The 27,181-nt window shown below is 54.6% G+C and overlaps 10 protein-coding genes across 13 annotated transcripts; 6 read left to right on the top strand and 4 right to left on the bottom strand.

Annotated features, from left to right (window-relative positions):
- Positions 1-164: 164 nt before the first annotated feature.
- On the bottom strand, positions 165-3,857 carry PPTG_02261 (hypothetical protein). Its single transcript, XM_008893308.1, has one exon. It carries the CDS (start codon positions 2,427-2,429, stop codon positions 411-413), a length of 2,019 nt encoding a protein of 672 aa, XP_008891556.1. The 5' UTR covers positions 2,430-3,857; the 3' UTR covers positions 165-410.
- Positions 3,858-7,614, top strand: PPTG_02260 (leucine-tRNA ligase). Of its 3 annotated transcripts, XM_008893307.1 has the most exons (4): positions 3,858-3,879; positions 3,934-7,084; positions 7,162-7,240; positions 7,310-7,614. In XM_008893307.1, the coding sequence occupies exons 2-4, from the start codon at positions 4,002-4,004 to the stop codon at positions 7,403-7,405; spliced, it is 3,258 nt and encodes a 1,085-aa protein (XP_008891555.1). In that variant the 5' UTR covers positions 3,858-3,879; positions 3,934-4,001; the 3' UTR covers positions 7,406-7,614. The 3 variants fall into 3 exon arrangements, with proteins under 3 accessions (XP_008891555.1, XP_008891553.1, XP_008891554.1); XM_008893305.1 differs by having other exon boundaries at positions 7,162-7,614; XM_008893306.1 differs by lacking the exon at positions 3,858-3,879 and having other exon boundaries at positions 3,895-7,084.
- PPTG_02259 lies at positions 7,108-9,461 on the bottom strand. 2 transcript variants are annotated; one of them, XM_008893304.1, is made up of 3 exons: positions 9,355-9,461; positions 9,085-9,218; positions 7,108-9,020 (listed from the first exon to the last, which is right to left on the bottom strand). In XM_008893304.1, the coding sequence occupies exons 2-3, from the start codon at positions 9,181-9,183 to the stop codon at positions 7,731-7,733; spliced, it is 1,389 nt and encodes a 462-aa protein (XP_008891552.1). In that variant the 5' UTR covers positions 9,184-9,218; positions 9,355-9,461; the 3' UTR covers positions 7,108-7,730. The 2 variants fall into 2 exon arrangements, with proteins under 2 accessions (XP_008891552.1, XP_008891551.1); XM_008893303.1 differs by having other exon boundaries at positions 9,085-9,461.
- A 112-nt stretch (positions 9,462-9,573) lies between these two features.
- Positions 9,574-13,576, top strand: PPTG_02258 (hypothetical protein; the record flags this gene model as incomplete). Its single annotated transcript, XM_008893302.1, has 2 exons — positions 9,574-9,623; positions 9,693-13,576. 2 exons carry the CDS (start codon positions 9,574-9,576, stop codon positions 13,546-13,548), a joined length of 3,906 nt encoding a protein of 1,301 aa, XP_008891550.1. The 3' UTR covers positions 13,549-13,576.
- Positions 13,238-14,132, bottom strand: PPTG_02257 (hypothetical protein). The gene is made up of 3 exons (XM_008893301.1): positions 13,907-14,132; positions 13,735-13,836; positions 13,238-13,652 (listed from the first exon to the last, which is right to left on the bottom strand). Exons 1-3 carry the CDS (start codon positions 14,108-14,110, stop codon positions 13,578-13,580), a joined length of 381 nt encoding a protein of 126 aa, XP_008891549.1. The 5' UTR covers positions 14,111-14,132; the 3' UTR covers positions 13,238-13,577.
- Positions 14,133-14,215: 83 nt separating this feature from the next.
- Positions 14,216-15,921, top strand: PPTG_02256 (hypothetical protein). The gene has a single exon (XM_008893300.1). It carries the CDS (start codon positions 14,291-14,293, stop codon positions 15,212-15,214), a length of 924 nt encoding a protein of 307 aa, XP_008891548.1. The 5' UTR covers positions 14,216-14,290; the 3' UTR covers positions 15,215-15,921.
- Positions 15,922-16,596: 675 nt separating this feature from the next.
- Positions 16,597-18,498, top strand: PPTG_02255 (hypothetical protein). The gene has a single exon (XM_008893299.1). It carries the CDS (start codon positions 16,653-16,655, stop codon positions 18,435-18,437), a length of 1,785 nt encoding a protein of 594 aa, XP_008891547.1. The 5' UTR covers positions 16,597-16,652; the 3' UTR covers positions 18,438-18,498.
- Positions 18,366-20,631, bottom strand: PPTG_02254 (hypothetical protein). Its single transcript, XM_008893298.1, has one exon. The coding sequence runs from the start codon at positions 20,530-20,532 to the stop codon at positions 18,880-18,882; it is 1,653 nt and encodes a 550-aa protein (XP_008891546.1). The 5' UTR covers positions 20,533-20,631; the 3' UTR covers positions 18,366-18,879.
- Positions 18,501-24,497, top strand: PPTG_02253 (hypothetical protein). Its single transcript, XM_008893297.1, has one exon. The coding sequence runs from the start codon at positions 21,286-21,288 to the stop codon at positions 24,448-24,450; it is 3,165 nt and encodes a 1,054-aa protein (XP_008891545.1). The 5' UTR covers positions 18,501-21,285; the 3' UTR covers positions 24,451-24,497.
- A 214-nt stretch (positions 24,498-24,711) lies between these two features.
- PPTG_02252 (hypothetical protein) lies at positions 24,712-26,839 on the top strand (the record flags this gene model as incomplete). Its single annotated transcript, XM_008893296.1, has 5 exons — positions 24,712-24,778; positions 24,853-24,860; positions 24,936-25,097; positions 25,173-25,976; positions 26,039-26,839. 5 exons carry the CDS (start codon positions 24,712-24,714, stop codon positions 26,837-26,839), a joined length of 1,842 nt encoding a protein of 613 aa, XP_008891544.1.
- Positions 26,840-27,181: the final 342 nt, after the last annotated feature.

Raw genomic sequence — 27,181 nt, 5'->3', positions numbered from 1 at the left:
ATTCGGATTTTCAAATCCTGATCAGATTGGAGGGGTATTCTTTTTGAGCAGTATTGGCTACATTCCCGATCGTGCGATATTATCCGAACGGAGGTAGTATAGTAATATTGTGTTCATTGAGTTCTCTATTTACTGTAGTAGCAGTAGTAGCAGTAGTAGTAGTAGTAGTAGTAGTAGTAGTAGTAGTAGTAGTAGTAGTAGTAGTAGTAGTAATAGCCACTTTAATTGTCAAGACACTACAAAACACGCTCTCTCAAACCCTCTTACCAGAGTCCTTAAGAGCTTGACTTTTGTTTTTGTTGTAAGCCATGCATCATACTTGCATTACTGTGCTAGAGTCCCTTCGTGCACGATTTTCTCTCCGTTGGACTGAGCTACGTTCGGAGCAGTCACGTGAACTCCGTCAAGATTTACTCGAGTGCCTGGTCGTACACGAAGTGCAATTCCCAGTCATCCGTGACAAGTACCTGCGGCTTGCGCAGCACGAGGCGATCACCGACGGCGTCGTACTGGAAGTCCAGCGCGCGCTCACTGCCCACCAGTACCTGCTTGGGCAAGTTGGCTTCGGACTGGAAGCCGTACACCACGATACGCTCCACCCACATGAGCGACCTGTAGCGCTTGCCCTGCGGGGTAGCAGCAGTAGCCGTCGAACGTAATCCCTCCTTTGTCTGCTGGAACGACACCACAGTGCCCTCACCCTCGAGCTCAGCAGCAAGCGATCTCTCGTCGTCGACATACAGCTCCCCACGAGCCTCAAAGTGCTGGTCCAACGCGACCACCAGCGTCAGCGGGTCATTGTGCATCAGCTCCGAGCTGCGACGAACACGCTGCTTGCGCGATGGAATTGTGCCACCTCGGTGGAAGACCGGGATGGTGTCCAGCAGCGCCGGCACATTTTCGTACGTCTTGCCACCGAAGAAACGTTTGTATCCGTCGGTCACCTGGTACCACACCGTCGTGTCCTTGGCGCCATCGGTCGGGAGGAACACGTGCGTGGCTTCAACGCCTTTCTCGACAATTGGTTTTACGAGAAGTGCATCACCCAGAAGATACTGGTCTTCCTCGATGAAGCTCTGAGGTTCCTGTGTAAAGTGCGCCCAAAGCGGACGCATGACGGGCATACCAGTCGCGTAACACGTGTGGAAAAGCGTGTAGATGTACGGCAGTAACGCGTAGCGCTCACGAATGGCAGCACGGATACGCGATGTCGTTGGCTCGCCGAACACCCAAGGTTCACGACGCGCTGAGTCCTGGTGAGAGTGGCCGCGGACGAACGGCTGATATGTAGCAGCCTGGTTCCATCGCGTGAGCAGCTCCGTCGACGAGCTGCCGAAGAATCCGCCCACGTCAGCGCCCACGAATGTAAGTCCTACAACCGACATGGACAGTAGCATTTTGGTGGCGTAGCGCAAATGCCCCCACTCCGCCGTGTTGTCACCCGTCCAAATCGCACCGTAACGCTGTGAGCCAGCAGAGAATGCACGCGAGAGCACAAATGGACGCTGCATATCCGCCGTAAGCTGTAGCTCCTCTGCAAACGCTGAGAGCGGCTCCGGGGGAGGCTGCTGGCGAATTAGCTGGCCCTCCATTGTCGTGCGCTGGAACAGGATGCCGTACAGGTTGTGCCATTCGCGATGCTCAACGCCAGCAAGACTTGTACATCCCTTCCGCATAGAGACTTCGGGGCCATTGAAGACCGACGGCTCGTTCATGTCGTTCCAAGTGTACAAGTGGTTTGTGCTTCCTTGGTAGTTTTCATAGCGAAATTGGTGGCGCCACCACGCGCGTGCTTTGGGCGATGTAAAGTCAACATACGAGGACTCGCCCGGCCAGCACCAGCCCTTGAAATCGTTACCTTCTTCATCTTTGATAAACAGTCCAAGCTCCTCCGCTTCGCTGTGAATGTAGTACGGCTGCTTGTCCTTTGGCTGACTCACCTTGATGTGCGGGTCGACGATGGTCACCGTCTTGCGACCGGTACGTGCTAGGGACTCCTGCATGTCCTTGGGCGTCGGGAAGCCATGTTCGACCCAAGTAAAATAGCGTCTTCCGTCCGTGTGATCAATGTCCAGCCACAGCACGTCGTATGGGATCAAATGCTCGTCAAAACCAGCATTCACACGAGCCACATCTGCTTCGTTCTTGTAATTCCAGCGACTCTGATGGTATCCCAGAGCAAAGAGTGGCGGTAGCTGTGCGCGGCCCGTCAAGTGTGTGTACTGCGAGAAGAGATCAGCACTGCTAGGACCGGCGAGTAAGAACAAATCAAAGACACCCGACTCGCTGATCCAGTGACTGGACTTGCTGTTCGCCTCTTTGTTGGTCCAAATGTCGATGAACGTTTCAGTGGGGTTGTTCCAGAACATACCAACTGTGTTGACCTTATTCGGCGCCACGAGCACAGGGATAGAGCCATACAGCGCCATTGGGTTGTCCAGCTCGTACTCGAACACATCGAGGTTATACAACCGGTATGGGTCGGTCACCACCTTCCTTTTTCCATCATCATTATCACTCGACTTAATGGTATCCTTCAGCACAAAATCCGTCGCATGCTCCGGGATGCCGTACAATGAGCGCGGGGCTTCCGCTGATCCGTGGAACGATACATCAAGTCCAATCGAGCTCGGGCCGAACTTCTTCTTGTCCGTGTGCCCTCCAAAGGACTCCTCCCAACCTTCCACGTTTCCATCAGCTCCGACTGTAGCCGTCGTAGTAGCCAGGTGCTCCTTCTTCTTCTGTACGGTGCCGTCAGCATAGATAGCGAGTCCATCTTCGCCATAGTCCACAATCGTCTTGCCCTCATGCGCATCCACAGCTGCTTGGTCCACCGCCGCTCCAGTCTGCACCGCGGCATCTGCCCGGTCCTGTCGGATCTCGTAGTGGAACAAACCGTCATCGTTGGTGGAGATCACCACCTCTCCGTCGAGGTACAAATCCACACCAAAAGAACCCAACTTCAAGGTGGCCACGACCTGTGACGTTCCCTGTGTCTCGGGGGCGAATAAAAGCACTTCCTCCTCATTAATTGGCGCCTTGAATCCTGCCTCCTGTGCGGTTACTTGGCGCAGCGGGCGAGTATCTTCAGCTGCGGGGACGAGAATGTCGTCGCTGGTCCAGCGCGTCTTGGGGTCTTTAGGATCTTCGAACTTCTCCTGCAATCTGACGCGGAGTGCCGGCACGGTCGCCTTATCCTCGTTAAGGACGAAGGCGAGAGAGCCAGCAAGTGGAACGCCACCATTGTGAGCCGCGTCCTCGACCAGAAAACGCACTAAATTGGCGTCCGACTCGATGCTAGCGCGCGCCACGCGGAACTTGCTGGGCAACTCCTGGCGCTGCACGTTGCGAAACTTGTTACAGAACTGGGTCTTCTCGCATGTGCGGAACTTGCTGCGGTCCACGGCGCTACATTCAGCGCCAGGGCTGCCATGGTGAGCAGCATGAACAGCCGCCGGCTCTGCATCTTGGACACAATTGAGCTCTACGTGGTGTGAATTCGAATGAAACGCGAATTGACAGAGCTACAGCAGTACCATGCTGGTATCCTGCAAGGCGTGATAAATAATGAGTGAGCACATGACTACAATTCGTGTAATAATCGGTGGGGACCGCTGATTAGTAGTAATCGATACGAAACTCTTTCCACGGAATCGAAATCAGGGCATAACGGTACGAGCGCGACTGAGGCCACCTGACGCCATCGCTGCTGTGACAGCAGTGTTGTCGGTCAAGGATACTGAAGCCACGTGTACGTGATAGGGACGCATAGCTGGAGACGGCGTTGTTGTGTCTAGTGTATTATAGTGTGCTACGCCGGACTCATTTAGGTAGCTTCTTTTATCTTATTTTTGGAAGCTACTTTTACTTAATTAAAAAGTAAATCGAAACTATAGCTCAACCTATAAGTCGTACTTATCCGGGTTTTGAAAGAAATTGGCTGCCGTTGGCTTTGGCACAATCTTATCAGTGGCCCGAAGCCAACGAAGGACAGGAACCCAATGGAGAACGTGACGGTCAAGATGGACGACGTGCAGCTGGAGGACGGCGCCGCGCCCGTCAAGAAGATGGCGCGTCGCGACCACCTGATTGACATCGAGCACGAGATCATCGCCAAGTGGGATGATGCGAAGCTGTTCGAGTCTGACCCGGATCCGAGCAAGCCCAAGTACATGGTTACGTTCCCGTACCCGTACATGAACGGCTACATGCACGTGGGTCACCTGTTTACGCTTATGAAGGTCGAGTTCGCTTCTCGCTACCACCGTCTCAAGGGCGAGAACGTCATCTTCCCCTTCGGTTTCCACTGCACGGGTATGCCCATCCAAGCCGCCGCCAACAAGCTCAAGCGCGAGCTTGCGGAGTACGGCAACCCGCCCAACTTCTCGCGTGACATCGAGGAAGAAGCCAAGCCCAAGTCCGCCGGAGACTCGCTCAACAAGGCCCACGGTAAGAAGTCCAAGGCTGTAGCCAAGTCGGGCGGTGTCGTGCACCAGTACGACATCCTCAAGATCTCAAACATCCCGGAGGAAGAGATCCCCAAGTTCCACGATCCTCTCTACTGGCTGCAATACTTCCCTCCTCACGCTATCGCTGATCTTAAGCGCTTCGGTATGAACATCGACTGGCGTCGCTCGTTCATCACTACGGACGTGAACCCTTTCTACGATGCCTTCGTCACGTGGCAGCTCAACAAGCTCAACGAGCAGAAGCGTGTTGTGCGCGGTAAGCGTCCCAATGTCTACTCCATCCTGGACGGACAGAGCTGCGCCGACCACGACCGCGCCTCTGGTGAAGGTGTGGGTCCCCAGGAGTACACGCTGGTCAAGCTGCGTGTGCAGGATCCGCTACCGGAGAAGCTGGCTGCTCTCGCCGGCAAAAATCTGTACCTGGCTGCTGCTACGCTGCGTCCCGAGACGCTGTACGGCCAGACCTGCTGCTACGTGCTGCCTGAGGGCGACTACGGCGCGTTCCTCATCAACGACGACAACGACGTGTTCGTGATGAGCCGCCGTGCTGCCCGCAACCTGGCGCACCAGGAGTACTCGCGTGTATGGGGCAAGGAAGAGTGCCTGCTCGAGATGAAGGGCCACGACCTGCTCGGCTTGGCGCTGTCGTCGCCCAACGCGCCGTACGACACGATCTACACGCTGCCGCTGCTCACCATCTCTATGGGCAAGGGTACGGGTGTGGTTATGTGCGTGCCGTCGGACTCGCCCGATGACTTTGCTGCCTTCCGTGACCTTAAGCAGAAGGCCGCTCTGCGTGAGAAGTACGGCATTGAGGACCACATGGTGCTTCCCTATGACCCTGTGCCTATTATCGAGATCCCGGGCTTCGGTGACATGGCTGCCGAGAAGGTCTGCAACGACCTGAAGATCGTGTCGCAGAACGACAAGGATAAGCTGGCCAAGGCCAAGGAGCTCGTGTACCTCAAGGGTTTCTACGAAGGTGTACTCCTTGTGGGCTCGCAGAAGGGTCAGAAGGTGTGCGATGCCAAGACCGTCATGCGCCAGGAGCTGCTCGACGCTGGCTACGCTATCCCGTACTGGGAGCCGGAGTCGCTTGTGATGTCTCGCAGTGGCGACGAGTGCGTGGTTGCTCACCTGGACCAATGGTACCTCACCTACGGCGCCGAGGACTGGAAGAAGCGCGTAATGGACCACATCAGCGACCCCAAGAGCTTCGACGCTTACAATCCGGTGGCTCTTGGTGAGTACAAGTCTACGCTCGGATGGCTGAAGGAGTGGGCGCCGTGCCGCCAGTCTGGTCTGGGCACGCGTCTTCCCTGGGACCCGGAGTTTGTGGTGGAGTCGCTTACGGACTCGACCATCTACATGGCTTACTACACCATCGCACACCACCTGCAGGCCAACCTGGACGGCTCGAAGCTGGGCCCACACGGCATTAAGCCCGAGCAGATGACCAAGGAGGTGTTCGACTACATCTTCTTGAAGTCGTCGCCGCCCACGGAGTCGACGATCCCGTTGGCTGTGCTTAAGCAGATCCGCGATGAGTTCGAGTACTGGTACCCCGTTGACGTCCGTGCGTCCGGCAAGGACTTGATCCGTAACCACTTGACCATGTGCCTGTACAACCACGCCGAGATCTGGCGTGACGACCCGTCCAAGTGGCCGCGTGGCTTCTTCACGAACGGCCACGTGCAGGTGGACGGTAAGAAGATGTCCAAGTCTCTGGGTAACTTCTTGACGCTCAAGGACTGCGCCACTGAGTTCGGTGCCGATGCCACCCGTTTTGCTTGCGCTGACGCCGGTGACGGCATGGACGACGCCAACTACGCTCTGGACACGTGCCGTATGGCCATCCTGCGTCTCACTACCGAGGAGGAGTGGATCAAGCGTGTGGTGGAGGACAAGGCGTCGCTGCGCACGGGCGAGCTCAACTTCAACGACAAGGTGTTCCTGAACCAGATGAACAACCTCATCAGCGCCACGACTTCGTTCTACGAGCGTCTCCAGTGGCGTGAGGGTCTCCACACGGGCTTCTTCGAGTACCAGATTGCTCGTGACTCATACCGTGACATATGCGCCCGTAGCGAGGTGCCGATGCACCACGACGTTATCATGCGCTTCATCGAGTCGCAGCTAGTCATCCTTGCTCCCATCTGTCCGCACTTCTGCGAGTACATGTGGACCGCTATTGGCAAGGAGGGCTTCGTGTCGGTGGCTTCCTGGCCGGTGGCTGAGGAGGTCGACCACGGCCTGCTGCGTGCCGGTGACTTCCTGAACAAGGTGACTCGTAGCTTCCGTGAGGCTCTTGCTAAGAGCGGCAGCAAGAAGAAGGGCAAGAAGGGCGCTGCACCGGCCGAGCCGGCCAAGAAGCCTACGCACGCCCAGGTGTACCTGACTACGGAGTTCCCGGAGTGGCAGCAGAAGGTGCTCGTGTTTATGGATGGTCTGTTTGATGACGCGACGAAGCAGTTCCCCGCTGACTTTATGAAGCAACTGAAGGGCGAGATCACCAAGGACGATTCGCTGAAGAAGCTTACGAAGAACGTGATGCAGTTCGCTGCCTTCGTCAAGGCGGAGGCTGAGCTGCGTGGCCGTGAGGCTCTGGAGCTGAGGTACGCTGGCTGTGTACTATTTCCATTGCTGAATGGGTCATTCATGTTATTGTTTCGTGACTGTTATGATGATACAGGATGCCGTACGACCAGAAGAGCGTGCTTGCCTCTAACAAGCTGTACCTCTGCCGGTCGCTGGACCTCCAAGACATCGAGGTAAGATGGCTGCAGCGAGGTGGCTTGGTGAAGTATGCGGTTCTTACGGGTGTTATTTCTTTGTTCCAGTTCTACTACGTGGGTGAGGAGATCCCGAACGCGGACGCGAAGAAGATGGAGACGGCGTCACCTGGTAAGCCTGCCATCTACATCTTCGCCCAGTAAGGTCGTTGCAGTAGTATTGTGCTTCTTTGCATTAGATTGGCGGTGATAAGAGGGTATTCTGTTCTCCATCGTGCTAGATAAGACAGCAAGTATGCAAGTCATACATGTACCTTGCATTAAGTAGTGTATGCTGCTTCCCCTTGTGCGTCTCCTAACTCTTGCTCCGACATGAACCGAAAAGAATGGAAAGCTTGAAACTGGAATTACCATTACTACACGAGCTGCAGACCCCGCTATTCGCTCTTCCATCTCCAACTGATCCTTTCCTTGCTTCCTTTTCCTCTTCGCTGCAGCGACACGAGGCGAACTGGACGGGGATATGTATCTATTCGGAGTCGGCGATCTCGATCCGGCTGCCACGGCGGATCTGGCCCCAACCGATGAGACGCCAATGCTTGTCAATTCGGCGACTGATGGCAATCTTCTCTCCCTCCTGCGTGCACACGGGGACCGTGAGCAGAATCTTGGCCAGATCCTGCTTCACAGCCAGCACCTTGCCACCCGTGGCGGTGGAGCCAATGTTCACCATAAGCACCTCGGCCTTCGACAGCTTCTGCACCTTGGAGGCCTTGCTACCTTCCTGAGTCTTGACACCCAGCAGACGCTTGAGCAGGTAGAAGTTGATTTCCAGCTCCGTGAACACGTGCGGCAGACTGCCCTTGAGACCCAGCACCTGACCCACCAGACGATCCGAACGCGTGAGCGTGGGGTCAATGTGCGTTCCTACACCGATCAGTCCACCGGGGACAGCGAACTGCAGGTCGTTCTTCTCAGCGTACAGCGACACAATGCGCGAGAAGATGGGCACACACGTCATCTTACCTTCCTCGTCCTTGCTCACGATACCCGGGCGCACCTCGATCTCGTCGCCCACACGCAGCACACCTTCCAGAATAGAGCCACCAGCGACACCACCCTTGAGGTTCTCGACGTCCTCACCGGGCTTGTTGACATCGAACGAACGGATGACAATGAGCTTGGGCTTGGACGTGAAGTCGCGCTTGGGGATGGGGATGTTGCGGCAAATGTACTCGCACACAACGTCCACGTTGTACTTGAGCACGGCCGAGATAGGGATAATGGGCGCGTCGTGGGCCACCGTACCGGCCACGAACTTCTTGATCTGCTCATGCTGAGCCACGGCCGCGTCCTCCTTGATGAGATCCACCTTGTTCTGCAGGATGATGATGTTCTGAAGTCGCATGATCTCAATAGCAGCCAAGTGCTCGGACGTCTGCGGCTGCGGACACACCTCGTTGCCTGCAACCAGCAGCAGAGCGGCGTCCATGACGGCGGCACCGTTAAGCATCGTAGCCATGAGAATGTCGTGACCAGGGCAGTCCACGAACGACACGTGACGCTGCAGCACCCACGTCATCTTCTCATCGTTCTCGTCCACGAAGCGGTCAGGCTTGGAGCTGCCAAAGGCGCGGTAGCAGCCGATGCCTGTGCCGTTCTCAGCGCGGTAGATCTTGGCGTTGGCATAGCCGAGCTTGATGGTAATGTTACGCTCCAGCTCGTTCTTGAAACGCACCGTCTGCACGCCCGAAATGGCCTTCACCACTGTAGACTTACCGTGGGCGACGTGACCAATAGTACCGATGTTAATGGTGGCCTAATAGCAACAAATATTAGTTAGAAGCCTCTAGTTGTCGGATTTTCGGGTTATATACACATACCTGACGACTAATGACCTCCGGGGTGAGCGGAGTGAGCTCCTCGATCTTGAGCTTGGTCAGATCCTGCACCGCCAGGTGCTTCTGTACGAGTTCCGGCATGATGGATAGATAAACGGGGTGGGGAGTCTCCTAGTCTGCGGCATTCAGTACACAAAGAGCAGTATTTAGCACTTCAGACTCCGTAGCCACATGCGTACTGGGCCACCGTATGATTTGTGAGCATCCTGCGGCCCTTCCTACATGCTATGGGCGTCGTGGCGCCGGCCTCACCTGTCCGAAGAATCTGCCTCTAGCAAAGCCACTGGACGCCAAAGGGGAAGCGGAAGCGTGGTGGATGCCAGGAAAAATCTGCTGGCAGGCAAGACGTGAGCAGTCATTTCAGGACATGTAATGTGGCGCACACCATTTATGTTCGGCCGTTTTTTATTTTTGAGCATGAAGCGACGTTTATCGCTTCAACTTTGAATTAATATTCCAGGGTAGGCTGTCATGGCGGGCGGCGCTAGCAACACCAGCAGCGCGCCGGGGCTCATCCATCGGTAAGGAATTGCACTGAACTAGTGCGCTATGGTGTTGACTCTTTCTAACGCTAAACACCAAACGTGTAGCCACTTTTTCGGGCTCAAGGGAAGTGTTCACAACAATGTCGCGTTTGCGGAGGAGAGCGTGCTCGTGTATCCGTGCGGCCACAACGTCATTATTTACAATCTCGAGTCTAAGGAGCAGCAGTTTATACATGGCGTTGAGACTACGGGACGTGGCATCACGGCGCTTGCCGTGGCGCCTAACAAACGCTACGTCGCTGTGGCGGAACAGGCCGAGCGCGCAGTGGTGCACATCCACGACCTGAATACGCTGCGGCGACGCAGGACGCTGACGCTTAGTGACGGACTGGCGGACACTTTTGTCTGGGTGGCCTTCTCAGGTGACAGCAAGTACTGCGTCACGCAGGGTGGCGCGCCGGATTGGGTTCTTTCGCTCTGGCTGTGGGAGAAGACCAAACTACTTGCGAGTGTCAAAGCCTCGACACCACAAGGCAACGCAGTGCACCAGGCAGATTTTAGTCCAGTTGACCCTTTCACAGTGTGTGTGAGTGGCAACGGACTCCTCAAGTTCTTCCGGTTCGCAGACGGACAGCTGAGACTGCAGGCCACGCCGCTGAAAAGGGAGCCCGCGCACTTCTTACGCCATGCTTGGGTCTCAGACGACCGCGTCGTCGCAGCTGCAGACTCGGGGGAATTGTGGTTATTCGAACAGTTTGAGTTTAGACAGATTTTGACGCCGGCAACGACTGGTACCACGGGAGATGGCAGCTTTGTGAGCTCCTTGCTGGGCTACTCAAAGGGCTTCGTTTGTGGAGGATCGGGAGGTTGTGTGCGCATTTACGATCGAAGCGACGACGGTGGATCGCGCGAGTACTACAAAAAGGCAAAGACTTTTCGAATCGAGGGCGATGCCAGCACAATCAAGGACTTGGCTATCAGTCCAAGTGAAGATCTGCTCGTGTGTTCGCTTGACAACAACCAGATGTACGCACTGACACTGTCGAGCACCGATATCCTCAAGGAAGATGCCATGAATTTCGAGGTCGTCTCGACAGCTTTCCATGCACCGAGTAGCAATGGGAGCTGCCATATCACTGGTCTCGATACGTGCATTCGCAAGCCGTTAGTAGTAACTTGTGCACTCGATCGATCTGTGCGCGTATGGAATTACCTGGACAAGTCAACCGATATCCTCAAGTTTTTCCGTGAAGACGCACTTTGTGTGGCCTTCCACCCATCGGGCTTGCACGTCGCAGTGGGCTTTACTGACAAGCTGCGAATGCTCAACGTACTCATGGATGACATTCGCTCTTGTCGTGAGTTTACTATCAAAGGTTGTCGCGAGGTGCGCTTCTCGAATGGTGGTCAATTCTTCGCTGCAGCAAACAGCAACGTCGTCCACGTGTATGCTACATACACGGGCGAGTTGGTGTCCGTGCTTCGTGGGCATTCGAATCGTGTGACGGCTATCTCATGGAAATCTGACGACCGGAAGCTGCTAACCTGTGGCGCTGATGGTACAGTGTTATTGTGGAGCTTACGTTCAGCGTCTAAAGTTGGTGATGGTCACTCGCAGGCACGTTGCTCGTACATTGATGCTGCGCTATCTCCTGAAGGAGATGTAGCGTACGTAACAGGCTCCGATAATATGCTCAAAGAGATTGATATGGCTTCGGGCTTGGTACGGAACGACCTTTACGTTGGCGGAAGTGGGGCTGCTTTAGGCCCATTAGCTCTCGCAAATTCGCAGCAAGTGCTCCTTGTCGGATCAGCAGAGCCTAATCGTCCCGGAACTGTGAGATTATACCGTTTGCCACTCGAGAAAGACCATCCAGTGCCTGCATTATTAAGCGGAGGAGGACAGACATCTACCTCTCCAGGCTCTATGTCGCCCACAGCTCAAACAGGAACGACGTTAGCAACTGCTGCTGGAGGTGCAAGCTCAGCTTTGCAGTCATACACAGAGTATCATTGCCATGATCTCCCAGTATCACGACTTCGACTATCGTTCGACAACCAATACCTCTTTTCTGCTGGTGAAGATGGTTCGTTATGCATCTTTGAGACGCAAAACGTGATCGGAAAAGGGGGTGCCAGTGGTGCTAGCAGTGGTCCAGGAGGCGGTGCGGTGGGTTCCAGAGAAGCTCGAAGTGATAGCACAATGCTAAGCGGTGGAGGCGGGGCTAATGGCTCGGGTTTGCCTTTCGCAGAGGAAATCCTGGTAACGAAATCCGATCTAGAAGAGAAGAATCGTCTTATGAACGAGCTCAAGTCCAAGGTGGATGAGCTAACGCTGCACAACGAGTATCAACTTCGGTTAAAGGATCTCAACTATAAGGAGAAGATTAAGGAAGTATCGGACAAGTTCACAGCCGAGCTAACGCAAGATCGACAACGCTGTGGCGACTTGCAGAACGACAAGAACGAAATGGAGAATGAATATCAAAAGAAAATGCGTGAGATGGCTGCAACGCACCGAAGTGAGGTGCAAGAACTGAAAACCACGTATGAAGCGAAAGTTGAAGCTGAAAAAGCGCGCTACGCAGCACTGGAACAGGCACGTGGCGAGCAGAATACACGATTCGAGGAAGAAAACCACCTACTCGTTGAAAGCCACACCCAGTTCCTAGCAGAAATGACAACTGAGTACGACCAAAAGGTAGCTCATGAGCAGGAACTTCAAGCAGTCTGTGCGCAGGCTAAGGAGGAGCTTATTGCAACAAACGAAGCGCTGAAGCGTTCTCTTGAAGAGGATGCAGAGCTCGAGGTAGAGGAGCTCAAGAGTAAGTACGAGCTGAAGCTGTCAGACGAGCGCGAGGCAACACTACGTCTCAAAGGTGAAAATGGCATCATGAAGAAGAAATTCTCTGCGCTTCAAAAAGATATTGAGGACCAACGCGAGGAGATCCGATCTCTTGAAGAGAAAGGGAAGGAGTTGACAGAGAACATCCGCGGTCTGGAAAAAGATATCCAAGGCCACAAGAAGGAGATTCGAGAGCGTGAGGAGACCATCCAAGACAAGGAGAAGCGTATCTACGATCTTAAGAAGAAGAACCAGGAGTTGGAGAAATTCAAGTTTGTACTGGACTACAAGATCAAGGAGCTCAAGCGTCAGATTGAGCCGCGCGAGCAGGAAATCGCTGATATGAAGACGCAAATTGAAGAGATGGATGCAGAGTTGGAGCAGTATCATAAGAGTAACGCTGCGTTAGACCTCATGATCGGAGAGCTGCGACTCAAGATGGATGGTATGCAAAAAGAACTGAACTTGCAGGCTGCACAGGTGGCTTTAGGCAAGGCGCTAGTACGACAGGTACAGACGGATTTGCTGGGGTGTGCTCAGCTTCTGGATAACAAGAAGGCTCTCAAAGTGGCTGTCATGGCGCTGAACAAGAAGTACGAGGACGGAGTCACGCCGGATGCTAAGGAACCAAACTCGCAGGCCGAGTACAATCGACAGCGTGAATATCTCGAGAAAGAAGTTGAGTCACTCAAGCGAAAAATCATGAAAGGCATGGCTATCAGCGAGAGCGAGTTGCATAGGCTACAGCGCGAAAACGCAATACTTACTACCCAGGTGAATGAGCTGCGACGTGAGTTCCACAACGTGCGCATGCAGACCCAAGAGGTGCGCGAAGCCAAGTTCAAATCCACTGTATCCATTGCCAATAGCGCAGTGAACAAGAAGCTCTCGGTGAGTACTGAGGTGATGCGTGAGCGCAAGGAGAAGATGCGCGAAGCAGAATTCCAGAAAGAGCACATTCTGCAGCTCAAGGCCCGCGTCACCGAGCTCCAGAAGACTCTTGGGGGTGGTCTCAAGTTTGCACTTACTGGATCCAGCAACTCTCCTCAGAACAGGCAGCAGCAGTACTCTAGAAGACCGGCTCCACCGGCAGCGCAGCGCCTTCCACCTGTATAATATCCACGTATACATTTTTTTTCTGGTATTTATTGCCCTGGTCGTGAGCTGGTCGTTCGCTTCGCTCGAGTATACATTGTAGCGCTCTGCCGAATCATCCGTGTCTACAAATTTAGTTAACAACAGCAATATCAACAGGTTAATGATTCCCTTTAACACAACATCACAAGACTCAGCAGGACGCACGTATTGCTGGAGGTGCTGCGTGATGTTGATCCGGTCGGGGATGTGAACATATAGCACCGTCTTGCCCATGACGAACACCTCGTCCAGCATCAGCGTAGTGCCCTACAGTTACGGGCATAGCGGTGTTAGCATCTACTACCGAAAGATTTTTTACACTTGCAAGCGGACTCACGTTCGGTTTGGTCTCGCAGGCGTCTAGCAGGGTGAAGTCCATATCCTGCACAACCTCCTGAACCACGCCTTCCAATACCGAATCATTCTTCAGGTCGATGCGCACACGCAGACCCACGAAACTCTTGAGTAGCAGAAGCAGCGAGCGCGGCTTGCGTCGCTTCCTCTTGGGCTTGGCCAACTTCACCGTCTCCGCCTGCTTCATCCAGATCAGCAAAATGGCACCACGTACACAATATGTACACTATTTAGTGTGACAGTGGTGTTGTTTAGGCTTCGTTCTGGACCAATGATTTCGTACTTAGGAAGAGGCCAGTCCAAAAGCAGAAAAGAATATCGGCGGTGGTCAAGAGCGACAAAGAGTGACTCGAAGCAGCAGGTGACGATGGGACCTCGCGGCGCCGGACGCCGTCTCAACGACCAGGAGCGCATGGAAATCTTGGAGATCATCCAGCGCGAGGCCAAGGTGAAGAATGTGGATCTTGCCAAGCGCTATGGCGTGTCGGAGGGGGCTATCCGCAAGCTCAAACAAATGAAGGACACTATCCGCAACCGCTACTACATGGGCAATGAACACAACCGTGACAAGCGCAAGCGCGGCGGATTCAAGCGGAATGCGCCCTTCGAGGAGGAATTGTATCAGTGGATCGTGCGCATGCGTGAGTCTCAGCCCTATCAGCTCATGCCGCTCACCCAGACAGCCGTGCGCCAACAGGCCATTATCCTGTCCAAGAACTACGAGAAGATGGCCAACTTCAAAGCCTCACCCGGATGGTTTGCACGATTTTGCTCGCGGCACCGACTGGACCCCATTGTCGCCAATGCTGCAGGAGGAGATACCGCCAATACGCCCATGGTATCAGCTCCAGCTGATGCCTCTCTATCGGCGGCGGGAGTGCCGCAAGCGGTAGCAGTACCGCCTGCAGTGTCGATGCCCATGACTACAAGCGCAACGGATGAGACGGCGTTCCTAATGGACTCACTCACGGCTGCGCCCTCACAGGCGATGGAAATGATGAATGCTACGGCTACGATAGCTACTGATGCGGAAGAGTCCAAGACGGACACGCCGTCAATTAATGAACAAGTCCAGCAGGCTGCTCGCGAGCATAATGAGGCCGCGCTGCGAGCTGCTGCGGCCAAGATTGGCGAGGCACAGGCCGCGTCAGAGGACAAGACTGCGGAGGCCGAACAGGAAGCGTCGGACACCGAGTCGGTCAAGAAAGAGGTGTCTGATGGTGAAGAAGAGGAGGTGAAGAAGGAGGGTGATGTCAATGCCGAGGACGAGATCTTCAGCCTCGGACTATAGTCAGTACGTTTTAATCAAACACATACTTAAGTAGCGCCAAGCTGCATTGCTCATTGCGACGCAAATTGCCCCATGATTCTGTTCCAAGAGATACCGATTCTCCTTAAATCGCGCTGGCATCTTTCTCAACCCGACTGACGGCTTTAACCGTTAGCGTATCGAGGGTGAATGATCGGACCATCGGATCATTATGGTCCTAGGCACTTGAGAATATTGTCGGGAGATGTTCAAGATATCATAAGCATGATAACGACCCGAATTTGCTATCTCGCCGGCTGCGCCGATTATGAATATTTCCGTGGAATCCATGTATGCAGGCCCCGAAATCGGGAGCGGATACAAGGAATGAACTCATGATGCACTCATATGCATTCTGTATATACCTGTCAACGTTTGCGGTGGAATAGGCGAACCTGGTTGACAACTAGTGGTTGTGTGTGCGGTATTGTACATGCCACGTGAAGGAAAAATTCATTGGGTCGGCGGATGGTTTGGACATTTGCGTACAGATCTCGAGCGTTTTTTTTTCTTTTGAGTTTATTTTAGTAGAGAACAAAGAGGTTGAGATGCAGTACTTTTGAAAGCAGGTTTCGTGACAACTTTAAGGCTAAATAATAGCTGTTGTCATGACTTTGGTTTGCATGTTCGTGTAGCCGCAACAAATTCAAATTCATTTCGGCCTCAGTACATGTATAACGAAAGACACCAACGCAGTTTTAGAAGTAACTGTTTGATAGCCCCATCATAGACTTGTAGATATTCAAGAACTTCAATTTGGTGTTCGTGGAATTGATGTCATGGCAATTGTGACTATTTCCGATTGCTGTAATCTTGAATACTTATCCTACTTGCAGGATACTGAATGCACGACAACGTCGCTCACGCTGTCATGGCTAACTGCTGCTGCGAATGCACACCACCGAGCTGCGCACGCTATGGGTCTCTGTTGCTTTACAGTCTGATGTCTTCCAGAGAAACGCAGCTAATCATACGTACATACTGTTGGTGTTAAATCGGAGTAGTTCGGGTCCGATGTCGTATCTCGAACAAGATGGTCCATTTGAAAATATACTCTAATAATATACTTATACGGTTTAATATTTTTTAGAATTGACACAAGCTACAAAACAAGTGTTTGGAAAGTGCCTTTTCTTAAACAGGCCGATGTGAGCTCGTATAAGTAGACACAAGTGTGTTTAAAACAGGTCAAGTACCCACTAAATAATCGGACTTACTTAAGTAGCCGTTTAAATAGTACTAATGCATTATACAATTTTAATATTAAAGGCCACATGTAGCGTTACAACACTACAGTACTATATTGCTTTGCCCGGTTCTTGCAAATCTCGAAATATCAGTACTACGCGACTAGAAGTACTACACAGCTCTTCGCGATCTTGCAAATCTAGAAATCGCACCGGGACAAGCATACAACGAGATGCTGGCACACGAGGCCGTCAAGACCACCAACATGTTCAGCTCGCTGACCAAGACCAACAGCATGGGTGGCAGTAGCACTGCGAGTGCCAGTAGCGGCACACCCACTTCCTCAACCGCCAGCTCCAAGAAGAAACCCAAAAGCAAAAAGAAGAAGTCCAAGTCCAAGACAGACAATGCGTCGCCTGTGGGCAACAAAAGCCCAGTCGAGCACGAAGAAATTCCGGCGCAACTACCGCTAGCGCAGCGACTGGAGGTGGCGGCGGCCATCCCCGACACCCACGCGGCGCTCGTGGGGCTGCTAGGCTGGAGCAGACTTTACGTGCACACTGATACCATCCTCACCTTCTTCCAGAGCGACGCGCTGTCTCTGCTGCTGAGCAACGTACTTCGTTCCCGGCCTGCTGCTGCTGTACTGGACAACTTAGAGGCTCTACTAGCCAACTGCCTCTCTGTCGAGAGCAGTTCCGACACGATGGAGGCAATGGGAACAGCACCGCATCGACAGATGGCTGGAGAGGTTGTTGCAGCTGTAAGGGCCATTGCCGACCAGTTACAGGGGGATGTGGAGGATGCTGAGGACATTGATGCAGAAGCCGAACGTGCTGCAAAGAGTTTGAGTCGGTTGGTGCGTGCACACGCGCTGTCGCTGCATGGCGTGGATCTGGACTCGCCGCTGACGAAGGATGTCCAGGATCTGGAGGCCAAGATTGCACAAGTGACGAAGGCGGACGAAGCTGTGCGAGGTCAAACGATCCGAGAATCGTTCCAGCGACGTGATCTGCGTAGCGATGCGTTGTCACTGTATGAAACACGTCTCAAGAAGCTCACCAAGTTGGTCGAGGAGCGAGTCCGCAGCTCTGAACAACATAAAGTGGAGGAGGAAGCAGAGGAAGACGAAGATAGTCCTGAGGACGATACACAAACAGTGGAAGATGAAACCCTGATGCAGGAAGTGACCAAGTCCCTGCAGGATATGCAAGACCGCAAGGACACAGAGCTGGCACCGCTACGCAAAAAGAAGACGGCAGCGAGCGCTGAGGTACAGACGCTGCGCCAAAAACAGGAGGAATTGGAGGCTCAGTTACGTGCAGTGAAGAGTGAACTACAACGCGCAGTTGGAGAGCAACACCAAGCTGATGAAGACATGCGTGCAGTTGAAGAGCGCTTCATCGCTGACATTGCACGATTCCGTGCCGAGCACCAGCACGTAACGCGGCGATTCTCCCGAGCGCAGCGTCGCCGCGTCATCACTACCGAGGTGGGCAGAGTGGAGAATGAAGTTCGTCAGGCGAGGCTTGCTCACAGCCAAGTGCACACGCTGCGTGCCAAGCAGACGGCTTGTATTTCGCAGCAACTAGAGGCTTCGCTCAACTATTTTGAAAGCGAGTTGCCATGCGTCAAGTTCATGATGTCGAGAGTGGAGGAAAACGAAGCGAAGCTGGCCCCGATGCGCGGCGAGATCACATCGTATCGAGCGTTGGGCGTCTCAGCTGTCGCTCAAGAGCTCGAAGAGAAGGCTGCAGAGATCGAAGCGCATCTAGAAGAGGATCACAATTGCCTGGCAGCACTGCACAGGCGCGACGACGAGCTGCTGGGCAGTATGCGCCGCATATTGACAGATTCTTCCTTGCGCGACGCCCTTGCTGGCGTTGAGGAGAGAATCAAACACGAGTCGCAGCGCATGATCGACTATGTAAGCAAAATCTATGAAGACAGCAACACTCAAACGGCTACAGCTAATGGTGGCCCCAAAAGCAATGGGACGATCGGCTCCAAGAAATAGTCGGGCACGCAGTGACAAGATCTTGATAACACTGGCATTGAATTCATTTTATCCGTATCTAGCTGGTGTCCATGTGAGTTCTTTCATCATGGGACAATTTGACGGGACAAAGAGCTCTTTTTGAATTGCCACATTTGCAGGAATGATTTCTTGTCGACTCGGAGAGTGTACGAGGAACTATTGGGCCGATGATGGCGGACAAAAGCGTCGGTCATGGTCCAGGCACGCAGAGAGTGGTGCTGACAATCACAAGCGAAAGCGAGTTGGGCTTAATGCGCATGTCGCCCGCACCCCACGCGATGGAGGAGCAGAGAAGCACTTCCATCGGACCAACATTCCGTGAAGGCCTAGCAGAGCACCAGCCAAGATCAGAATATCGATTCGTCTGAGCCAAGACAGCGGAACAACCGCAAAACTCGAGTAACAGGTTGTGCCTTACTCTTCACTCGTCGTTCAGTGCTCCGGCCACGCGCAGGAAGACGTCGCGTGGGATACCGCACATGCAACCCGGGACACCACAGACAAATTGCTGTCCAAGCGTGACACTACGTCGTGTGCTCCCTCTCCGGCTTTGATGCACAGAGTTGTTGTCATCAGCGCATTCTCGCGCTCGAGGCGTCTTCGTTATGGGTGTTGGTGGATCGCTTCGTTGCGACAAGCTCGACTGTGGCTCCTGCTCTTGTTGAGAGGCTTGCTGACGCTGTTCATACCGAGCCGCGTTGAGCTTGACGGAAGCGTTCTCGATCTGTCGCTTGAGCACATGCAGCTCGCGAGTGTACTGTGTGCAGTTATCTTGAGCCTGCCTAGCCTCCTTCAACAGATCCGTGACTTCTTGCAACTCAATCTCCAAAGCCTTCACAGCATTATCTTGCTTTGCCACACAAGCTCGAGCATGATCGCGCTGCTGGATGGCACTGGCAAGTCGCTGAGCATACAGTTGTCGACGCTGGCTTCGCTGCTCCAGCACCTCTCGAGATCTGGCGAGCAAAGTCAACAACTCAGTGGCATCTTGGCTTTTAGCAGCCTTCTGTCGCTCCAGATCTTCGCTGATAGCTCGCTGTTCCGCTTGACGAGCTTGTGCTTGAGTCTGTAACGCAAGAAGTCTGCTCCGCCTCGCTTGAGTGATGTTGAAGTCACAACAGTGCCGAATCCACGCGCTCAACGCTCGGGTAAGCGCGTGTCGGCGCCAATACTGGAGCTTTTCATCCGCTACCATCAAGCCGCGCTGCGGTTGAGACTGCGAACGAGCATCGGAAGGCAACTTGAAGGTACACTTATGCACCTCGGCAGTGTGATGGACACAATGGAGACCATGGCACCATCCGTCTACAGATATCATACTTGAAGTATCTGTTGAGCTCTGTAGGCTGTTGAGGTCGTGCGGTTGGAGTGGGCCAGCAGATACCCAACACCCGACGAACAGTGCACCAAACGCGTAAAGCCCCACTCCATGGCATGCTGTGGGCGTGCTCCCACCACCGACGGTGCCTTCATAACGCAGTGTGGGACTGTAGCGCGTGCCGTAGTGTACTTGTGTCCCGTTGTGCCATTGCCCGCAGTACGTGTGGCCTGTCGCAGTTGTGAGCACGCCTCGTCCGTGAGGTCGCCATTCCTTCTGCTGCGGTGCATCAAACGCTTGAACTTGGCCGCGGTAGATTCCTTCGGCAAAGTCAACTACCTGGTACTCGACGGTCTCATTATCTGTGTTGTCTGCGGTTGCCGTCACCGTCGCAGCATTTCCTTCTTCGACGTCGTCTTGTTCCTCCTCTAGCGTTTGTCGGAGTTGTGTGAGCTCTAGGCGGAGAGCGGCAAGTTCTAGGCTGGAAGTAACCTCTGGAACTTCCGCCTTCTCTGCCGAAGGCGTTGTAGGCGAGATTGCGCCCTGGCTACAGTTCGATGCGCCCGGTTGAATTGGCTCCGCAGCATCTGCGCTGGAATGTCCGTCCACGAGCTTCAACTCGCCACGAGTTCGTCCTTCCGCAGATCCTGTGCCTCCAGTTGCAGTTGCAGGTGCCAAGGACTGGTCCTCGCCGCTCATTTCTGACGTAGATTCGCCGTGAGCTTGCAGTGCATCAGCGTCATCTCCATCTGCCATTTGAACTGACTGATGTCCGCCCGCCCCGTCCAAGCGGCGTGCGACGGCTTGTTATTTTAGCAGCTAAACTTTAGCCTTGCCATGCCTCCTCGCATGATTTTGCTGGCGCTGATACCAAGCAGAGCCAATTGGAGCCGCTCGAGGCATTGCGCAAAGCTTAACACGTGGTTGAAGCGCGTGCAAATTCAAGCGAAGTTCAACCTGCCGTTAAGCAGCTCGAGTGATTGTGAGGTGGGGCCTGGAGGCTTCGTCATGTTGCGATTAGCGAAGGTATCTCTTGCAGTGGCTACAACCTGCGTGAAATTGTCATCGAGATCTCCCAATACGCTCCTGTGTGAAGGACCATTGCCACCTAGACTGACATCAGACGCCAGCCAAAGGCCCACGGCGGGCGGACTTGGTTGGAGGAAGTTGAATCCAGTGCCTTTGCCGGATGTGCTGCACAGCTTTTCGTGTTCAAGTGTACAGACATAATTTCCGGTGCAACTTCGGGTCTGTCTCTGGTGATGCACAAGGTTTTTGACACAGTTTGTTTAAAAGTGCACACCTAGTCGCTTGCCACGTCACAGGTGCAACGCGATTTGGCCGGAGACCGCCGAGCTTGCACTTGTGTGTGGACGAGCGAGCGGATACGCCGTACGCTTCCGATCCGCTTGCGCCGCTCGCAGAACTCAGGACCAGTTTTCATTCCTCATTCCGCTCCGTCCGTGACAAGCGCCTGCCCCCGTCCAAGCAGAAGGAAGCCTCGCTCAGATGATGCAAGTTTCCCAGTTCCGAGCGCTGCGCCGCGCGCAGTCGACCATGCACAGCCGTCCGCTCCAGACGTCGCTGGCCCGGGCCTTCTCGGCGCAGAGCGACGCGGACGTGGAGGTCTGCGAGAAGGAGCTGCTGCAGTCCCTTGACAAATTCCAGAAGGAGGCCGCCGGCAACGCCGTGCCCTGGTTCCTCGAGAACATGCCGCCGTCGTACTTCCGCTCCATCCACGAGGAGGACCGCCTGCAGCACCTGAACGCCATCACGGCTCTGGTGGGCGCCGAGCAGCCGGAGGTTCTCCTGCGCTCGCCCGACCAGAAGGTCTTCTCGCACTTCCGTTCGGGTGCCAACTTCCCCGGACGTCTGGCCAACGTGCTGGACCAGCTCCCTCAGACGGTGGACGGTGCTCCACTGGCCCGTGTCAAGATCTTCACAGCGCTGGACGACTCGCTCGGCCTCGACATCTTCCGCTTCGGACAGCAGGAGCCCTTCCTGAACAAGACGGAGGACGAGAAGCTCGCTCGCGCCACCATCCAGCAGTTCTGCGCCGACATCCAGGCCGGCAAGCACGCCGGCGACGAGGCGTACCCCGCCGCGGGCCCGCACTTCGAGCCCGAGGCCGTGGACGCCTTCCTGAACAGCAGCAACTCCATGTACGTGCAGTTCAGTCACCCGCGTCGTCTCGCCAAGCAGATGGAGCTGTTCCACCGCGTCAAGGGCACCGAGGGTGTCGTCGTGGACGTGGAGCACAACTGGGAGTCCCGCACCAAGGAGAACAAGTACGCTACCAGCGCCCCGCAGACCATGCTGACCATCGCTGCGTCCAACGTCCTCCCCAAGGGCTTCATGCAGAAGGCCGCCACCTACCTGGGTCTGTGCAACCTCAACGTCGTCCGTGCCCACCTGGACGTGGTCAACAGCGGTGACAACGACCACGTGGCCATGGTCCGTATCCTGGTGCAGCCCAGTGAGCAGGCTCTGAAGGACAACTTCGAGTTCGAGTGGTCCAAGATCTCGGGCAACCTCAAGTACCTCAAGTGGGTGGACGACCGACCGGTGAACCTCACGCTGCAGCACCCGGACCTGGGTATCTCGCGCGCTGAGCTCATCTACGCCTACGGCAACATGATGCACGGTGTTCTGGCCAAGAAGGACCCGTTCGCGTACTCGCTGACGCGCATCATGGAGACGCTCGAGCACGAGCAGCACCTGCCGTTCGCTTCGCGCATCTCGGACTTCTTCCTCACCAAGTTCGACCCCCAGCAGAAGCAGATGACTGACGCCGAGCAGGACGCTATTGTCGATGAGATCAAGGCCGACATCCGTCGCAACGTGGAGCAGGAGGACGCCATCGAGTTGCTCAACACTATGGCCGATGCCGTTCGCGGCACGCTTCGTACCAACAAGTTCGTGCGTGAACGCTACGCTCTGTCGCTCCGCATGGACCCCAAGGTCTTGGGCTACGGCACAGTGGGCAAGGACACGCCGTTCGGTGTCTTCTTCATCTACGGCCGTCGCTTCAAGGGCTTCCACGTGCGTTTCCGTGACATTGCTCGCGGTGGTCTCCGTATGGTGTACCCCAGCTCCACGGACGCCCACGCGCTGGAGAGCGCTCGTCAGTACAACGAGGCGTACAACCTGGCTTTCGCTCAGCAGCTTAAGAACAAGGACATCCCGGAGGGTGGCTCCAAGGCCGTGGTGCTTTGCGACCCCATCGTCGGACCCGTTGGTGACATGGCTCCGCGTGACTTCATCATTCGCAAGAGTGTCAAGGCCTTCTCGGACGCTCTGCTTGACCTGAACACCACGGACGAGGCTGTGAAGGAGAAGATCGTCGACTACTACGGCCAGGACGAGCTCATCTACCTGGGCCCCGATGAGAACATCATCCCTGAGGACATTGTCTGGATGACTAACCGTGCTGCATACCGTGGCTACCCGGTGCCGCGCGCCTTCATCAGTTCCAAGCCTGACGCTGGCTTCAACCACAAGGTGTACGGTGTTACCAGTGAGGGTGTCGCTGTCTTCGCCGATGTGGCTCTGCGCTCGCAGAACATCGACCCCACCAAGCAGCCGTTCACGGTCAAGATCACCGGCGGAACGGACGGTGATGTGGCCGGCAACGTCATCAAGATCCTGCACCGCGAGTACGGCACCAACCTGCGCGTGGTCGGCATTTGCGACGGCACGGGCGTGATCGAGGACCCTCAGGGTCTGGACATGGGCGAGCTGCTGCGTCTTGTGGACGAGTCGCTGCCTCTGTCGAGCTTCGATGACTCCAAGATCGCGTCTGCTACCGGTGTCAAGCACGACATCAGCACGGCCGAGGGCATTCGCGCCCGTAACACGATGCACAACCGCGTCAAGAGCGACCTGTTCATCCCCGCTGGTGGCCGCCCCAACACCATCAACGAGAACAACTGGCAGGACTACCTTGACGCCGATGGCAAGCCGTCGTCGGGCCTCATCGTGGAAGGTGCCAACCTGTTCGTGACGCCTGAGGCGCGTCAGCTACTGTTCGACAACGCCGGCGTCGTCATCGTCAAGGACAGTTCGGCCAACAAGTGTGGTGTGGTGTGCTCGTCGTACGAGATCGTTGCCAGCATGCTGCTCGAGACTGACGAGTTCCTTGCCGTCAAGGACGAGCTGGTCGTCGAGGTGGTGGACAAGCTGCGCTCCCTGGCCCGCGTCGAGGCTCAGCTGCTGTTCCGTGAGTACAAGAAGGACCCGTCGTCGGCCCTGCCGCCCGCCAGTGAGCGCATCAGTCGCGCCATCACCCGCGTGCACGATGCCGTCCTGGCCCACTTCGACAACGTGTGCGATGAGGACCAGCAGATCCTGTTCACGCTGATTGAGGAGCACCTACCGCCCAAGCTCCGCGAGTTGGCCCTGGACCGCGTGCACCAGAACGTGCCTCTGGCTTACATCCGCTCCATCGTGGCCTCGAGCCTGGCCAGTAAGATCGTCTACCGTGAGGGTCTCCAGTTCACGGAGGCTCTTCCGGAGAGCAACCTGGGCAACATGGCTCTGCAGTACCTCAAGCAGGAGAAGAAGGTGCAGCGTCTCGTGCAGGACGTGCGCTCGTCCTCGCTCGCTAACAAGGACGACATCGCCGACCTCATTGCTCGTGGTGGCGTCCGTGCCGGCATGGACACCCCCAACTAAACTGTGCATTAATTAAACCCATTCGTTAGATGAGCATGTGATGATGATTCTTTTGTTGTTCTTCTTGCTGTGTTGTCCAATGTCCTCCTGTTCACTAGTGGGGTGTTGCAATCCACTTATTTTGGAAAATGGAGCTAAAAAACTTACTCCCTGCACGAGCGCATGGTAGGAGTTACCCGTTGTCACTTTATTTCGACAACCCATTCATTGCCGCATAAGCTGAGGTAAAGGCCGAAGACTGCTCTCAAGGCTGCAGCAAAAATGGACAGCAAACAACACGAGGATCCAGCATCGGAACGTGGTAAGGACAATGAGGTATCGACTCGAGGTGGGGCTCAGATTCCTATTGTGGAGCCACGCTTTCTTCATTTTTCTCTGATGCTGACATTTTCTGTTGTGCAGATGCATCGGTAATGCGTTGTGCTGCAAAATTATCGCCACCAAGCTCTGGAGATTGATAACATCTTGTTTTGCTGGTGTTGCAGGTTGCATTCTTGGAGAATCAAGGAGCTGTCGTGAAGAGCAAGTCACCATCAAATGCAGCTCTACTGAAAGCAGGGCTGAAGACGAATTTATCCCCGTCAGAGGCAACAGCACAGTTGCGTGTGCTATGCCGTAAATTTGCTGCACTCACGGAGAAAGTGAAGGTATGCCATCTTCTCTATCGGTGCTATCCTTTTTCGAGTTGAGTTCATGATTGATTCGTGCTGTGTACTCACCAGGAGGAAACGAAAGTTCGTGAAGCTGCGGAGCGGGAAGTTCGTCGACTGAAAGCGCTCCTCGGCAACGAGGCATCACCTGTAGTTGCATCCTGCCGAGCTGAGACGCAAGCTTACGTACGGGAACTTAAAGAGACTGTGGGCAAATTAAAACGTGAGCTACGACTCGAAAAAGAGAAGAACGAACGAACTGTAGCGAAGGCGTTAGAGCTCGAACGTGAGAAGAGTGCACTATTGGCTTCGCCGTCTCCTCCGACCCAACCAAGCCCCATGCGTGCCACAAGTTCTCAACAAGATACTTCGAGTAGCAGTTTAAAGCATCATTCAGCTTGGGATAAAGAGCAGGTGAACAAGATACAGTCAACGCTGAAGCTCACGATCGAGGAGCTTGAAGACGAGCTGTCACGCAAAGAGGAAGAGATTCAAACGTATCGCGAGCGATCTCAGCGCGATAGAGCTCGTATCAAAGCGCTCGAGGACGAAATCCATGCAAGGGATAACGCACAGCGTGCGGCTCAGGAGGCTCGGCGACAGCTTGAAGCAGATTTACAACAAGCTCAGACCGAGATCACCAACGAGTTAGAAAACATGCAGCGTATCCACGATCAGGCACGAGAAGATCGAGCGATGCGTGAGACTCTGGAGCAGCAATTGGTCACACTGGGCGAAGTGAACGCTGCACTGGAGCAGCGGAGTCGTGCACTTGTCCGTCGACTTGAACTCGCATCTGCTGCGACGCAGGAGTGCCAAGATCTCAAGATGCAACTTCGTGATGCCGAAGTGGACAACGAGACTTTGATGCAAACGGTAAGAGTAGCTAATCTCACCAGTCGGGTGGCTTTCTTACGGGCTTGTTCTTTTGGTCAAAGATCCGACATCTGAAGGACGAGCAGTTCACCCGCGAAAAGGACTGGAAGGTGCGACTGGAAAGCGTAAAAGATGAAAAATCTCAAGTGGAGCAGCAAGTATGCGAGCTTCAAGAAGACCTGGCGTCGCTCCAAGCTCAGAACTCCCTCTTTTCCGAGTGGATGCTTGTTCGCAATGAAAACACGATTGCAGCACAGCGAGACGCACCTCAAGATCAGGAGTACTCACAGCAGCGAGATCAAACGAGACATCGATCCACTTCACCCAAGAGTAAGCACAAGAATGCGTGGCGTTTGGAGCAAGAGTATGAAGCCGATTGTAGTAGCAATGGCAACTACGCATTCCGTCGTGTCGACCACGACGTGTCGCCGCACAGTCGCTCCAATTTGCACGGAGGTCGACCCAATTCTCCGCAAAGCGTTCGCAGTGAACACGATGACGATCCTCACTATATGATCCCCGACACAAGCACCAGGTCTCGTCCGGGCTCACCCAGGCAAAGATCGTCACGAAAGTGGCAATCGACCACCCGTTCAAGTCATCGTGTGCGTCATCACAACATGGAACGGGTCAAGCCACTATCCCCACGCTCACCGCATGATAGAATGCAGCGAAAGACATCCACGACATCTTTGTCGTCCGTGTGTTCGTCAGCTACCAGTGCAGCAGCTTCGTCGTCCTCTTCCGACCACGAACGACTGCGGAAACTAATGAGCCGCAACCGCGAATTGCAGCAACGACTGCAACAGGAAACCATGGCCACGCAAAATCTAGAGCGGGAGATAACCAACATGACGTCGTAAGCTCAATAATAACTATTCATCGAACAAGTTGCGCTTGACGTTCGCTGCCCTTGCGTGTTGACAACATTTGTCGAGCGTCCGCCCTCGTCGTCACGGAGAAATTCCTCCACGAGCGGCGTCATACTGATCGTCTCCAGCACAAGATCACCACTGTCACGAGTGGGTACGGTGAGAACCGTTCTCCTCGCTCGACTGACATTGCACAACTTCAAGGTGATGAGCTGTGGGAAGAGACGGCGACTGGAGAGACTGCGCGCGCCGGTTTCTATGAGAGTTTGTATTGAGGTGGTGCCAGTCATCAAGAAGGCACCCCTTTGTGCTCTTGCGGTCGTGGCCCTGGTG

Source organism: Phytophthora parasitica, assembly GCF_000247585.1.
Source record: "Phytophthora parasitica INRA-310 unplaced genomic scaffold supercont2.2, whole genome shotgun sequence".
NCBI lineage: Eukaryota > Oomycota > Peronosporomycetes > Peronosporales > Peronosporaceae > Phytophthora > Phytophthora nicotianae.
The sequence above is the reverse complement of the archived record's forward strand: the minus strand, read 5'-3'. Positions and strand labels throughout refer to the sequence as shown.

Bases quoted from the DNA above. Each gene is read 5' to 3' on its own strand.
- PPTG_02261 (XM_008893308.1), bottom strand. From the start codon at position 2,429: ATGGCGCTGTATGGCTCTATCCCTGTGCTCGTGGCGCCGAATAAGGTC.
- PPTG_02260 (XM_008893305.1), top strand. From the start codon at position 4,002: ATGGAGAACGTGACGGTCAAGATGGACGACGTGCAGCTGGAGGACGGC. The intron at 7,085-7,161 runs GTACGCTGGCTG...ATGATGATACAG, and splicing joins CGTGAGGCTCTGGAGCTGAG to GATGCCGTACGACCAGAAGA.
- PPTG_02259 (XM_008893303.1), bottom strand. From the start codon at position 9,183: ATGCCGGAACTCGTACAGAAGCACCTGGCGGTGCAGGATCTGACCAAG. The intron at 9,021-9,084 runs GTATGTGTATAT...TGTTGCTATTAG, and splicing joins CGGAGGTCATTAGTCGTCAG to GCCACCATTAACATCGGTAC.
- PPTG_02257 (XM_008893301.1), bottom strand. From the start codon at position 14,110: ATGAAGCAGGCGGAGACGGTGAAGTTGGCCAAGCCCAAGAGGAAGCGA. The intron at 13,837-13,906 runs GTGAGTCCGCTT...CCGTAACTGTAG, and splicing joins CCTGCGAGACCAAACCGAAC to GGCACTACGCTGATGCTGGA. The intron at 13,653-13,734 runs GTGCGTCCTGCT...CTAAATTTGTAG, and splicing joins CGCAGCACCTCCAGCAATAC to ACACGGATGATTCGGCAGAG.
- PPTG_02256 (XM_008893300.1), top strand. From the start codon at position 14,291: ATGGGACCTCGCGGCGCCGGACGCCGTCTCAACGACCAGGAGCGCATG.
- PPTG_02255 (XM_008893299.1), top strand. From the start codon at position 16,653: ATGCTGGCACACGAGGCCGTCAAGACCACCAACATGTTCAGCTCGCTG.
- PPTG_02254 (XM_008893298.1), bottom strand. From the start codon at position 20,532: ATGGCAGATGGAGATGACGCTGATGCACTGCAAGCTCACGGCGAATCT.
- PPTG_02253 (XM_008893297.1), top strand. From the start codon at position 21,286: ATGATGCAAGTTTCCCAGTTCCGAGCGCTGCGCCGCGCGCAGTCGACC.